General features: G+C 43.5%; 1 protein-coding gene across 3 annotated transcripts in view; it reads left to right on the forward strand.

Moving 5' to 3' along the window:
* The window catches only part of METTL24 (methyltransferase like 24), an 84,180-nt gene that overhangs the window by 48,048 nt on the left and 22,940 nt on the right, over positions 1 to 13,192 (forward strand). For all 3 annotated transcript variants that reach the window (XM_048492844.1, XM_048492835.1, XM_048492824.1), the window contains 2 exons: positions 2,922 to 3,061; positions 10,529 to 10,754. In XM_048492844.1, the coding sequence (XP_048348801.1) occupies positions 2,922 to 3,061; positions 10,529 to 10,754 (366 nt within the window). The remainder of the gene's footprint in view (positions 1 to 2,921; positions 3,062 to 10,528; positions 10,755 to 13,192) is intronic.

The raw sequence follows: 13,192 nt of genomic DNA on the forward strand, positions 1-13,192 counted from the left end.
AGCCCCCCTCGGCTTATATTGGGTCTTAAACTCGAGTATATATGACAGGGGCGAACCTAGGCAAACTGGAGCCCGGGGACAAAACCTGAGTTTGGTGCCCCCCTCGCCGGGCGAATGGGCGGCCACCCTCCCCCACCATGAACAAACAATTATTTTTTGCACCAGCTCACAAAACACCTCCCACTCCCAGCAAAACATACATGGCTCTCTCCCCACCAACTCTTTTCCTAATTTCCTAATCACAACAACCCTATGAGGTAGGTTGTTAGCCTGAGAAACAACTCCAAGCCAGTGCAAGTGGGTATTAAGCATGTAAACCTCTCACAAACCACCCCCAGCAAAACGTTTACCAAACAAATGTCAGCATCATCTCTCACAAAACACCTCCAGTGGAATCCACCCCCAAACAGCATTACTTTCAATGGTGCTTAAACTAGGGAGCTCAGATTCTTCTTTTAAATCCACCTTAAAGGGAGAATCTGGGGTCTCCGGTTAAAACAAAATTGAAAGTGATGCTGTTTGGGGGTGGATTCTCCCACCCTGAAACAACATCACTTTTGAGGGTTGGAGATTTAGATGAAACAAATACCAGATTCAGCCAGAATCTGGGCAAATTTGGGCACATTTGGACAAAAAGTGTCCAATTATGTCCTGCCCAAATATGAACAAATGTGAATGCAAGGTATTTGGGCTTTGGGTGGGGTATTTTTTGGTGTTTTTTTGGCCTGCAGGGAGGGCATTTTTAAAGCTAACAGCACCATGATTTCAGGGTATCATCCAGAGACTGCCATGATGATAACACCGAAGTAGGGTGATGTTTGGGTCAGGGGACGCATAGTTATAGACGCCCAACTGGAATACCCCCATCCCCATTGTTTTCAATGGGAGCTAACAGTAGATGGGGGCTACCCATTTGAGGGACCATAACTTTGCTCCCCCTGGGTGGCATCATAAGAATAGTTAACAGATGATACCCTGAAATTTTGGTGTCACTAGCTTTAAAAATACACCCCTTACAGGCACCCCAAGAAAGTTGCCCAAGATTCTTTGTTTTGCAGTGACTTTACTCCATTGTAGCCAATGGGGAATTTCTGAGGCAGGCTGCACATTTCTGAAGATAGAGGCACCAGACTTTCAAGGTGGCTCCAGGAAGCCCTCCTGGTAAAAGCATCCAGGCATAGAGACCTTTGCTTCTGAGGGTTCAATTTTATGGGCCCCCAAAAGGCTTATTTTGGTTCCATGCTCCTGCCCATGAAGCCTGTGAGCTGAGTTCTCTCAGAACTCTCTCAACTCACACCCCCCCCCCACTCCAGAAGCAAAGCTCACCAAGCTTGGATGCTATTACCCAAGGCCTCTTGGAGCCACCTTGAAAGTCTGGCGCCTCTATCTTAAAAAATGTGTGGTCAGTGCTTACACACTCAGAAATTCCCCAGAATCTGCCAGGCTCTTCAGCAAGTTCTATGGTGGGAAACATTATTTTTCCCACCATAGACTTCAATGGGGCTTTCTGTTATGCCCAGCTGGCGCTGTGGTAGAGGTTTCAACAGGTGGCAATGTGGTAGTGGTCTTGCTCTTAGTGTGAGTCACTTAAGTTTGCCTGGGATGGCTGAATGCTGTGGGCATCAGGTTCACCTTCAACTTGGTGCCCTAGCATTTTAGCAAATTTGGTTGGTTCCTTTCAGGAAACTCACACCAGCAGCCCTGCAGGAAATGCCCCCACCCAGAGCAAGACCCCTACCACAGTGCCTCCCATTGAAACCTCTACCACAGAGCCATCTGGAGCATGGAAACAAAATAAGCCTTTTGGGGGCCCATAAAATTGAACCCTCAGAAGCAAAGGTCTCTATGCCTGGATGCTATTACCAGGAGGGCCTCCTGAGCCACCTTGAAAGTCTGGTGCCTCTGTCTTCAAAAATGTGCAGCCTGCCTACACACTCAGAAATTCCCCATTGGCTACAATGGAGCAAAGTCACTGCAAAACAAAGAATCTTGGGCAACTTTCTTGGGGTGCCTGTAAGAGGTGTATTTTTAAAGCTAGTGACACCAAAATTTCAGGGTATCATCTGTTAACTATTCTCATGATGCCAGCCAAGTTTGGTGAAGTTAGGTTCAGGGGGAGCAAAGTAATGGTCCCTCAAATGGGTAGCCCCCATCTACTGTTAGCTCCCATTGAAAACAATGGGGATGGGGGCACCCTCTTTGGGGGTCCATAACTTTGCTTTCCCTGAACCAAACATCACCAAACCTGGGTGGTATCATCAGGACAGTCTCTGGATGATACCCTGAAAATTTGGTGTTGCTAGCCTTAAAAATGCGCCCCCTGCAGGCCAAAACGTGAAAAACACTAAAAAATTTAAAAATCACACAAACGACCCTGAAATGGTGGCGCCCCCCCACGTGACCAAATGGGGGGCGCCCGGGGACATAGGGTACCCCCTGTCCCTAGGCAGAAACGCCACTGATATATGATATTTATATACAACTGTATGTGCCCTAGTCTGTGCTGATAACCTCACACCAGCTATAGCTGAAGCTCTGTTTGTGTAACCCAAGGTCCATTAGGGGGAGCTAAAGAGCTCAGATTTTCGATATAAGGAAGAAAAGGCTCCATTTCCTCAGAATTGTTAAGAGGAATTCAGTTGTTATGAACTGTATTTGCATATTTCATTGACTTTTACACTCTAGGGAACTGCTGTTAGATAAATGCATTCAATGCACAATATTTGCTGGTGTTCATCAATTTGCCTTTCATGTTTGCTTTCGGATTTCTTTCTGTCCAGCACATTCTTCCCTTAGCAAAGTAAAACAACTAGCAGCTAAACCATTTTCTCCTCATTCACTTTTCTGCCTGCTTAAAGAAACATAAGATTTATGGAAAGATTATAAAATAGATTAAAATAAATTCTTTTTTGTTTGAACAGATGTCATGTGACCATTTGAACACACAAGACCTGCCAGAAACCCCTGATAGCTTAAAGAGGCCATGGTCAGTCTGCCTGGATGACAGATTAAGTTTGATTCATCGAATGAAAAGCAAGCAATGTCGTTTATATTCACTGGGGTGAGTGTCTTCGTTTTGGGGAAGAAGATAATTTCAAATGCAACAACCATAAATGTTCTACTCTTAAAGCAGTCTGTTAAACATAGTTTCTGCTACTGATCTCATTTGCCTCTCTCCAAGACCCATTACGCATGGAACACTAACGTCGAGCCTTTTCTGTGTGCAGTGGGCTCATAGTGGGCTCTCTCCAGCAGTGGTGTAGTGGTTAAGAGCAGGTGCACTCTAATCTGAATTTGATTCCCCGCTCTGCCACTTGAGCTGTGGAAGCTTATCTGGGAAACTGGATTAACATGTACACTCCAACACATGCCAGCTGGGTGACCTTGGGCTAGTCGCAGCTCTTCGGAGCTCCCTCAGCCTCACCCACCTCACAAGTATTTATTGTAGGGGGGGGGGATGAGATTGTAAGCCTCTTTGAATCTCCTTACAGGAAAAGAAGGGGGGATATAAATCCAAACTCTTCTTTCTTCTTCTTCCTTGCATTTATTTGTTTACACATGAGGAGGCAGCCCAGAGTGTGCAGCACAGTTTGTGAGAGGGGGGTGAGGCAGAAGGCTTCAGGGCACCTGGCAATTGAAGCTGTGCTGGTGGAGGAGAGACTGAACACACACTTAGCCAGAGATGGGGGGGGGGGGCGTTTCTCCCACCACCACTATATATATGAGAGATCGATTTATCAATCTCATGATCAGTGCACTTAGGGAACCAGGAAGGAGCTGACAGCATGAAGGGGGGTGGCGAAGGGGAAGACACGCAAAGCACTCCAAGGGTGTGGGAAGGCTACCATGGGTGGAGGGAAGAGATCCAGGGCAAAGCTGTGCCCACTGGCAAATCTGTCCTGCTCTGGCAGCAAAGCAAGATTTAAATCATGCTTTAATTGGTTTCGCATGCTGCAAAGAGAGTGGAAAGTTAAAGTTGGGCTCCAGAAAATACATCTTTACAAAAAATCTTGCTGCAGTGAACACTGGCCTCCACTACGCAGCAAAAACTTTGAGCATAATTGGCCAAAGAGAGGATTATAAATTTGTACTCTGTAATCCATTGACATAATGTAGAATGACACAGCCTACATTTTTGGAAGATGCTCTAGTTTGTCTTGTATTTAGTAGTGTTGAAAACTCCCCTCCCCCCAGCTAATAAAATCAATTGAACTAGAATAAACCACTGAGTGTTTGACTATACCTCCAATTTCAGGTATGTTTTGAAAATCAGGAATGTTTTGAAAATTCTCCAAATGAATACCCTCTGTGTTCAAATGCAGAAAGCAGACTGTGAGACAGAAGCATACACTAATTTGACTCCACATGATTATTGCATAAGACTGCAACAATTTCTGTACACTGTGACACTCCTTTTTTGGCACTGCCAAATTGACAGAAATCCTTTTGCTTTCTCATAACCAGATGTACTTGAACTTATGGTTCACACAAGATCTCTTCCACTCACGGTAGGCAGCCTATTCTGCTGTCAGGGGGCAGGGCAGTATGGGCCAGGCCCAAGCAATTCAGTCCAGCCAGACTGAAGTGGGGTCATAAGCTGGCAGTCCGAGGGTCAGGGCATGCAGCAAGCAAAGGTGTAGTCAGACAGTCCAGAGTTCAAGGCAGGTGTAGGCGTAGTCAGATAGTCCAGGGGTCAAGACAGGGCATACGTTCTGGCCAGCCGACAGAGAACCAGAGTTCGGAGAAGCCAAGAGAAACCAGATATGTGTGGAACTTCCTCGTGGAGCACGTTTATTGCACACAGACTGAACAGAACTCCTGCCCAGACATAAATAGGATGCTGGCTAGGAAGGGAATGAATCCCTGCAAGAATGCACTCCGCCACTGGGTCTGATTTGAACCTCTTGCCATATTCTGGATCTTTGTTTTTATGAGCAAATTTTGGAGGGCATTTGAGGCTGCAGCAGGATGGAAGAGGTAGCAAAGCTGTGCTTCTGTGCATGGAAGTTATTCTGTGCATGGATGTTTTAGATGGAATTCAGATCACTACCCTGAAACATTCATGTGGAAGTGTTGAGTCCAAAAGGGGACACTTGGCTAGCCTGAGTCATCTGCTTGCTGTCCAAGTCTGGGGTGTATCAGGCCCAAGGCCAAGCAGAGGCAGTCAGGATACTGGTTAGTGTTAAAACTCCAAAATTGTTGCTCATATTCACTGGACTATTTTCAAAGGATTTATTGAGCTACATAGAAGAGGAAAGGAGTAAGACGACACCTAAGCATGGACAGAAATTAACTAGGGTTAGACCAGATGCCCATGTAGGATAATATACATCCCATCTTCACAGACTTTGGTTCTTTCTCCCCCTGGATTGGCAAGTGCCACCTGGGACCAGAATCTGCCTCAGTCTGTGCACATATTACTTTTGGCACTTCTTGGTAAGGAAGTGAAGGCCCCCTTGTTCTTCAATTTTATCTTTGCGTGACTAGCAGACTTGCCGGGAACAGAGAGCTATAAACTGTGTTACAGTTGTTGGTACTTAACTCTCTCAGCCACCTGCAACCTACTGTAATTGATAAACACTTATCACATTCCAGTTCTTGTCTCTTCTCTTACTTGTCTCTTACTGAGAGAAGCAGCTGAGGAAGGAGACTGGCTACAGTTTGGTTCAAATCTGTATGCCTGAGTTCTGGATGAAAAGTCACCTTAACAGAAGAAGGATGGTTGCCAGTAGCTGTGTAGTATCTGTGTGAGCTAGTTCTTCACATGTATGTTGAGGTAATGAGGAGGTTTCTCATTGCAGGACTGAACCTGTTGAGGAAACCATCTATTTTAAAAGTTATATTAGTGACTTCATCTGGGAGCTACCCATTAAAGAGCCAGTGAACTGAATTTCAGAATAGTAAGAGCGAGTGTGGTGACACTGGTGATATCTAGTTAGGCTTTCTTTGACTGCCCTGGGATAGGTATGTGGCACAAATCATGACTAAACACAAAGACTTTTGTTGAGGCTTGGGTTGTTTTTTGAGGACTCCACATTGTAGATGGCCAAATGTCAGATTCCCCATTCATACAATAAATCACGTGATGGGTTCAAGGCTTTTATTGAAGGCATGTCAGGAACATAGAAAGAGAGTTCTGGCGAAAACCGCACCAAACTTGTCTGAATCCATAGTTTGGTTCTAGGGCAGAACAAAACTTGGTAATTTGCCAGGGTGAGGAAGTGGTTCAGGATATTTTTCATTAGTCAGAAGTAACTTTCATTAAAGAAAAGGTTTGTGACCCCTGTTCCAGGGACAGGCAGCAAGGGAGTGTAGTTGCATTTAGCTGATGAACTTTCCATGGCCTTTACTGGCCACTGGTGGAAACAGAACACTGGAGTATTCAGACCTTTGGTCTGATCCAGGAGAGGCGTTCTCATGCTTATTTCCATATGCTATATTTATTGTTGTCTTTTTACTGTTTATGTTGGATAATAAATGAACTTGTTTTTGAAAGAACCCATAAGGACACAATTTTAGATGTGGGATGATTGCATAAATTACCAACAAAGAATAATTAAATCAACAAACTAACTTCTGGGCCAACTTCTCAAGAACAGCACTGATTCAGTATTTGTCTTCTATTACCAATCCTCCTTCTACAATCTATATAAATACTTTGGCAGTGTAGATTTCTAAAAGAACAAAAGGAAAATAAGCACGGGTTTCAATAAATGCATGTGTGGTTATAATTACCGAGAATTATATAACAATCAATTCCAGCTCCTTTTGACTCCAATCCTATTACATTATTTCAAAGTCATTGGCACTTAACTCTGCTTTAAGATGCTCATTGATGTGTGATTGCACTGAACAGCAATCTTATTTAGCATAGGAAAAATCTCCTTGAAATATGCTTCTTATATAATGATTTTATTTATGAAAGAGGAAATGGAGACCAGCTGGGCTCTTCCCAGAGGACAACTACCGAGAGAACACATGTTTCAGAGTATAAAAAAGACATCTGTACTATTAATCTGTATTGTATGAAATGTTGAAAGAATAGTTATTGCTTGTGTACTTGTAAGGATTGTAGTCAGAAGGAAAATGCCTTTCAAATGACCATAGTGGATAGTGCTCCTCTCTTTAGATAAATCCCACCTGTTGGGATTCATATCGTATTCCTTGCTTTAAAAAAGATAGTATTAGTCTGTGGCAGGCTGTTGCATAATGGATTAATGTAGTGAATGCTCATTTTTAGCTGGCTCATTATAAAAGTGTTTTGCACCACTGAGTGTTTGAGACAATGTTAAGGAATGAGTTTTCAGAGCATCCTTTTGAGATTTCAGAATTCTGACACGGACCACTGTCTAACACAGGGTGACCAACATGGTGCACGTGGTGACACTGATAGACACTTTTCCTGCTCATTAAGTGTTTTTAGAAAGTAGATGGGGCCAGGTGGGGTGTTTGTTGGCCACTGGTTATCTGATTGGCTACACAGATACAAAAGAACAGTATCTGGATACCTCCATTATGGTATACTTTGGTTACACAGATACAAAAGATACAAAAGTATCTGGGTACCTCTATTATGGAATACTGCATGCAGTGTTAAGCATTGTAAAATTTATTTTAAAATTACCGCAACTAATTTACATAGTGGAACACTTTCACTTTCTCTCTAAATATAGGGCAGTGTAACACTCCTTGTTTTCTAGATTTCTTCTCCATCAGAGCTGGATATCAGATCAGCATAATACACAGTATTTAATGCAAAGAAGGGCCTTGTTTGAAAATTGTCAGAATTATTGTTTCCAGGGCACCAGGGCGGGAAACGGGAGCGGGACAGGGCGGGAAATGGGAGTGCCCCAGAAGGCAGCGCGGAAGGCTGCCTCACTGCCTTCTGGGGCGCTCCCCTGTGACAGGGCAGGAAACGGGTTTGTCAGTGTGGCAGCCTCCCACGCTGCCACACTGCCTTCTGGGGCGCTCCCATTTCCCGCCCTGTCACAGGGGAGCGCCCCAGAAGGCAGTGTGCTCCTGCAGCTGCACGCACGCGCAAGCTAAAAATCTGGTCACCTTACTGTAGGGAAAAGCATTTTTGCTAGGAGATTGACAAACCTTGTCAGGAGGGCTTTAAACTGAGTGAAGTGGGAAAAATATTCCAGTGGTAAGATAGTTCACTTAGTACTAGAGAGAATAGGCTGAAGGTTATAGAGAGAACTGAGCAAATAGTTCAAAAACCCATCAGTGAGGAGGATAAAATCTTAAATAAGCACACACGGGGCATGAACCAAAGCCTTAGATGTCTCCACACTAATTCACAAAGCATGGTAATAAACAGGATTATCTGAAACTCTTAACACAGCATAATAAATATATCAGGCATCACTGAAACCTGGTGGGATGAATCTCATGACTGGAATGTAATAATTGAAGGGTACAACCTATTCCAGAGAAATAGATCAATGGAAAGGTGGCGGAGTAGCACTATATGTCAGGGATGATTACAGCTGTGAGCAGGTCCATGACTTCAATCCTGGAAACTTGGTTGAGAGCATCTGGGTAAAAATTAAGGGGGATCTCATTATGGCGGTCTATTACAGACCCCCAAGCCAGACTGAAGAGTTGGATGATGCCTTCCTGGAGCAGATGACAAACTCGCACAAAGAAGAGAAATAGTAGTAATGAGAAATTTCAGTTACCCAGATATTTGCTGGGAGTGAAACACTGCCAACACTACCATGTCCAACAACTTCCTCACTTGCCTTTCAGACAGTTTCATGGTCCAGAAGGTGGGCGAGGCAACAAGGGGATTGACTATTTTAGATCTGCTCCTAACCATCAATGATAACCTGATTAATGGGGTGGAAGTGGTAGGGTCCTTAGGTGGGAGTGACCCTGTTCTCCTGGAGTTCATTATACGGTTGAAAGGGGATGCCAAGTCTAGTTGGGGATGCCAAGTCTAGTTCTAGACTTTAAGGAAGCTGATCTCAGTAAACTTAAAAAACTACTGGATGTGATCAGAGGTGGGATTCAGCCAGTTCTTTTTGCCCCCGTAACCCAACTCTCTTTCTGTCTCCCTATCCCAGCTCTGTCTTATCTATATTTCTGCCACTATACCCTAGCCCTAACCCGCTTTGGCTGCCAGTTGCTCTTTGGACTTTTGCATGTGGCCTTCTGGGAGGTGATGACTCCGTTGATAAAATGAAGAATTGTGGGAGTTGTAATCCAGTTGGCCCCTCTTTGCTTGGAAAAGGGCACCCTCTGGACTACATCTCACAGAATTCTTCCCTTTTTCTGATTCGTTGTCTGGAACACACTGCTCAATTATAAATGCAGATTAATAAACTCTTCAGGGGAATAAGATAAGGGTAGGGAGAAATTTGTTGAAAAGAAAAGAAATATTAAGGTCTTAATAGTACAGCTCAAATGGCACTTGGGTGTTTGACTACATTTCAGTTTGTTACAAATTTCTAAATAGTTTGAAATAAGATAGTTGTACAATAACTTTAACTCAGACTTGTACTCAGCGGTTCCTGTGTAAACTCTGGTGCCCAAAATCCAGAAGGGATAAAGTATTCATTCAATATCCTTTCCCCTTCAGACTTCCCCAAACTGTAGGATCACTTCTGAGCTTTTGAAGCAAAGCCACCTCTGAACTAGGAATGGGAATTCTTCCAGTTTAAATTCTCATCCTGGCTAGAGATCGGTCCCTCTTTCTTTCTTTCTTTCTTTCTTTCTTTCTTTCTTTCTTTCTTTCTTTCTTTCTTTCTTTCTTTCTTTCTTTCTTTCTTTCTTTCTTTCTTTCTTTCTTTCTTTCTTTCTTTCTTTCTTTCTTCCTTCCTTCCTTCCGTCCGTCCGTCCGTCCGTCCGTCCGTCCGTCCTTCCGTCCTTCCGTCCTTCCGTCCTTCCTTCCTTCCTTCCTTCCTTCCTTCCTTCCTTCCTTCCTTCCTTCCTTCCTTCCTTCCTTCCTTCCTTCCTTCCTTCCTTCCTTCCTTCCTTCCTTCCTTCCTTCCTTCCTTCCTTCCTTCCTTCCTTCCTTCCTTCCTTCATCATATTTATATACTGTTGTTACACCACCATCTGCAATTGCTCAAAGCCATATTGATCAATTTTGTGTCAGCAATAAGGACTGATTGGTAAGAGGGATACATGGAAATGCAGTTTCAGAGCGGTTCTGTCTTGGGTCATCTTCTACTTGGATAGGCTGGATCCACTTAAGCAGTATGTGAGAATTTGCTATCTGAGGTAGGGATTGGATTTTTCTCTTATCCCAGTGTTTTATTTCTCCCAAAGAAATCTATGGAAGCCATTCAGTTTTTGGGAGAAAGTAAATGTAATACAATCCATTCTCTAATGACAGTTAAACAGATGCAAACTGTAGTATCTATGGTCATTTTTCTATTTGTTAATATATTTCAGTTGGTATAACATGCCCCAAGCCTTAAAAGAATGAGAGTGGGGTAAAATATAAATAATAAAGAGAATCTTGGTAATTTGGTTTCTATTTGAAAACAACAATACTTTTCCTGGCTGTTTTGGTAAGACTGGGCGATGAAGATAACCAGTTTGAGCTGAGCATGGCCAACAGTGGATGTGAAGTGCATCGCTTTGACCCCGGCATCAGAGCAGCACATATTCAAGAAGGACATCTCTGGTACCATCGCCTATCCATCGACTGGCGGGATCCTAATCCAGCGATTGCTGCTCATAAGCTTCATGCCAACACCAAGAGGCTTGGTGCCATATTGAATGACTTCGGCCATTACAAGGTAAGAATTTATCTACACTTCACATGACTTTAAGGGTACTTGGACAGACATAGCCATTGGCTTCTTGGTGCTTGTATTTAGAGCTGGTATTTGGTCCGCAATGTGCAGCTACAACTCATTTGTACAAGGGTTTCACAGAAAATCTGAATAGTCTAAAATTTTTATAATTTGGGAATGGTTTTCTAATGCTGACAAACACAGGTCACTATTAGGTGGCCATAGCTGATTGCCTAGGGCAGTGGTGACGAACCTTTAGCACTCCAGATGGACTACAATTCCCATCAGCCCCTGCCAGCATGGCCAATTGGCGGGGCTGATGGGAATTGTCCATAACATCTGGAGTGCCAAAGGACACCACGGGCCTAGGACACCAGAGGGCAGGGGGCACCAGAAGAACCATGCAGGTGATAAATGGCAATTTTGAGCATTTCTCTTTGCTCCCTGGGTTGCCTTGCTTACCTTTCCCCGCTCTGCCTTAGAAGGAAGATCAGGAGACTGCTGATTCTGCTGCCAACAGGCTCTGTTCTTTTTCTCCTTTGTGGCCGCTTGAAGCTCAGAGTGCTTCTGGGCTAATGGCAGCTTGGAGCATGCCCAGGCCAGTGGTGGTGGCAGAGGTAGGTTGGCTGACAGGTTGGTGATGGCAGACCAATGGGTGGCCTAGGGTGACAGAAGCCCTTAGGCTGGCTTTGTTCAGCCTATTGGCTAGTCAGAACATGAATAATCAGAACCACACTATGGATGTTTACTTTTATAACTGCAGAGAGGAAAATGAAAAATAGAAAGCAGTAATGATGAAAAATGAATTTCCCTTAACTTTTAACCTGTCTTGTTCTCTTTTCTCACTTTATCACATTATTTGCTATTTGCATTTTTTATTTAAAACTGATTTAGAGCTCCAACATAATACTTTAGGAGAAATTAAAAAGAGGTTTGGAATTAAATTGTGGTGGCATCAATTTATACCTTGGAAAGAAAGGAAGAAATAAAAAGTGCTCTTGCAGAAAGCAAGAGCACTTCAGGCATGCAACTGTATTGCACATATTGTATCTATTCACAAAGCAAGAAGGTAGTCGTCAACACAATCTCTGTTGGCTCTCAGTTGGTATACCCCATCTCTGAACGTTATATTTGTTTCTGTGAAGTTGGACATTTTTGCTATCCTCAGATGCTTCCGCCCCGGACCTCAGTACATAGTATCTATGGATATGGTAGAAGGTTTCTAATCTACAAAAGTCCATGTTATGTGTAATTTCTTTGCTTCTTTCCAAGGCTATTGTTGCTAGCAACATGGGTTTTATCTATAAGAATTAGGATTGCCAGCTCTGGTTGGAAAATAACTGGAAATTTGGGAAGTGGAGCCTGAGGAAGGCAGGGTTTGAAAAGAGGACAGACTTAATGGGGTATATAATGTCATAAGCCAATTATGCAGCGACCTATTACTGTGTGCCAGCAACTGAGCCCCGGTACGGCAGAATTCCGTGTACATTAGTATGAGTTCCTGTGCACCTCCTGCTTTTGCTGTCTGCTTTCCTTGCAGAAAGCAAGAGCACTTCAGGCATGCAACTGATGCTGCCGGGGGGTGGAGGAGGCGGGGGCGGGGGCAGAGAGGAGGTAAACTCCCCTGTCCATAATTGGCCATGCAGTCCACCTTCCAAAGTGGTCATTTTGTTCAGGTGAACTGATATCTGTCATCCAGCCACCACCTGGGGGTTGGCAATCCTAATAAGAACACATCCACATATCTCCCCAAAAAACTCTTCCCCAGGTTCATCACAGTATGGGCTAAGGTTTCAACTGCTTCTGATGGTGCAGGTCAAATATTAGTTAATGTTTCTCCCAGTTGCTGTAGTCAAACATGTAAATCCCTTTCTTGCAAATTCAGACATAAGAGCGGCAAGCTTTCTTCCTGCAATATATCTTCTGTATGGTCATGGATTGAAAATAAAGTTATCTGGGACCTCATTTTTCTATTCTGGGTGTCCAGACTCCCATGAAACAGCTCTATTTCTAATATTTTTGATCAAACCCAGCAGCTGGTTATTTTATTTATTTTAGTTATACTCCACCTTTCTCCTCAGTGGGGATCCAGGTGCCAGATGCTGAGAATGTACAGGAGAACTCCATCCATCACTTTTATGTCTGGTTTGTGGCACTTGGAGACATTTGGCCAGTACTGGTGGAAACAGAACCCAGGCCTTAGGGACTTTGGCTTTGAAAATCAACTGCATTTTTTTTGTTTTCATGTTCTTAAATGCCCTCTAAGTGCAGAACCAAGCAGATGGAAAGTAGCCAAGTTCCATTTCCCAATATCCAAATATGTTTGTTGTTGATGATGTTGTTAGGCATGGGATTGTGTTTAAATTTCACCCTGTGAAAACTAAAACCATTTTGCTTTACATTTATTTTAATTTAGTGTTTACAGGAAATGTGAGTGAAAC

This window comes from Sphaerodactylus townsendi, linkage group LG01, assembly GCF_021028975.2.
Source record: "Sphaerodactylus townsendi isolate TG3544 linkage group LG01, MPM_Stown_v2.3, whole genome shotgun sequence".
NCBI lineage: Eukaryota > Metazoa > Chordata > Lepidosauria > Squamata > Sphaerodactylidae > Sphaerodactylus > Sphaerodactylus townsendi.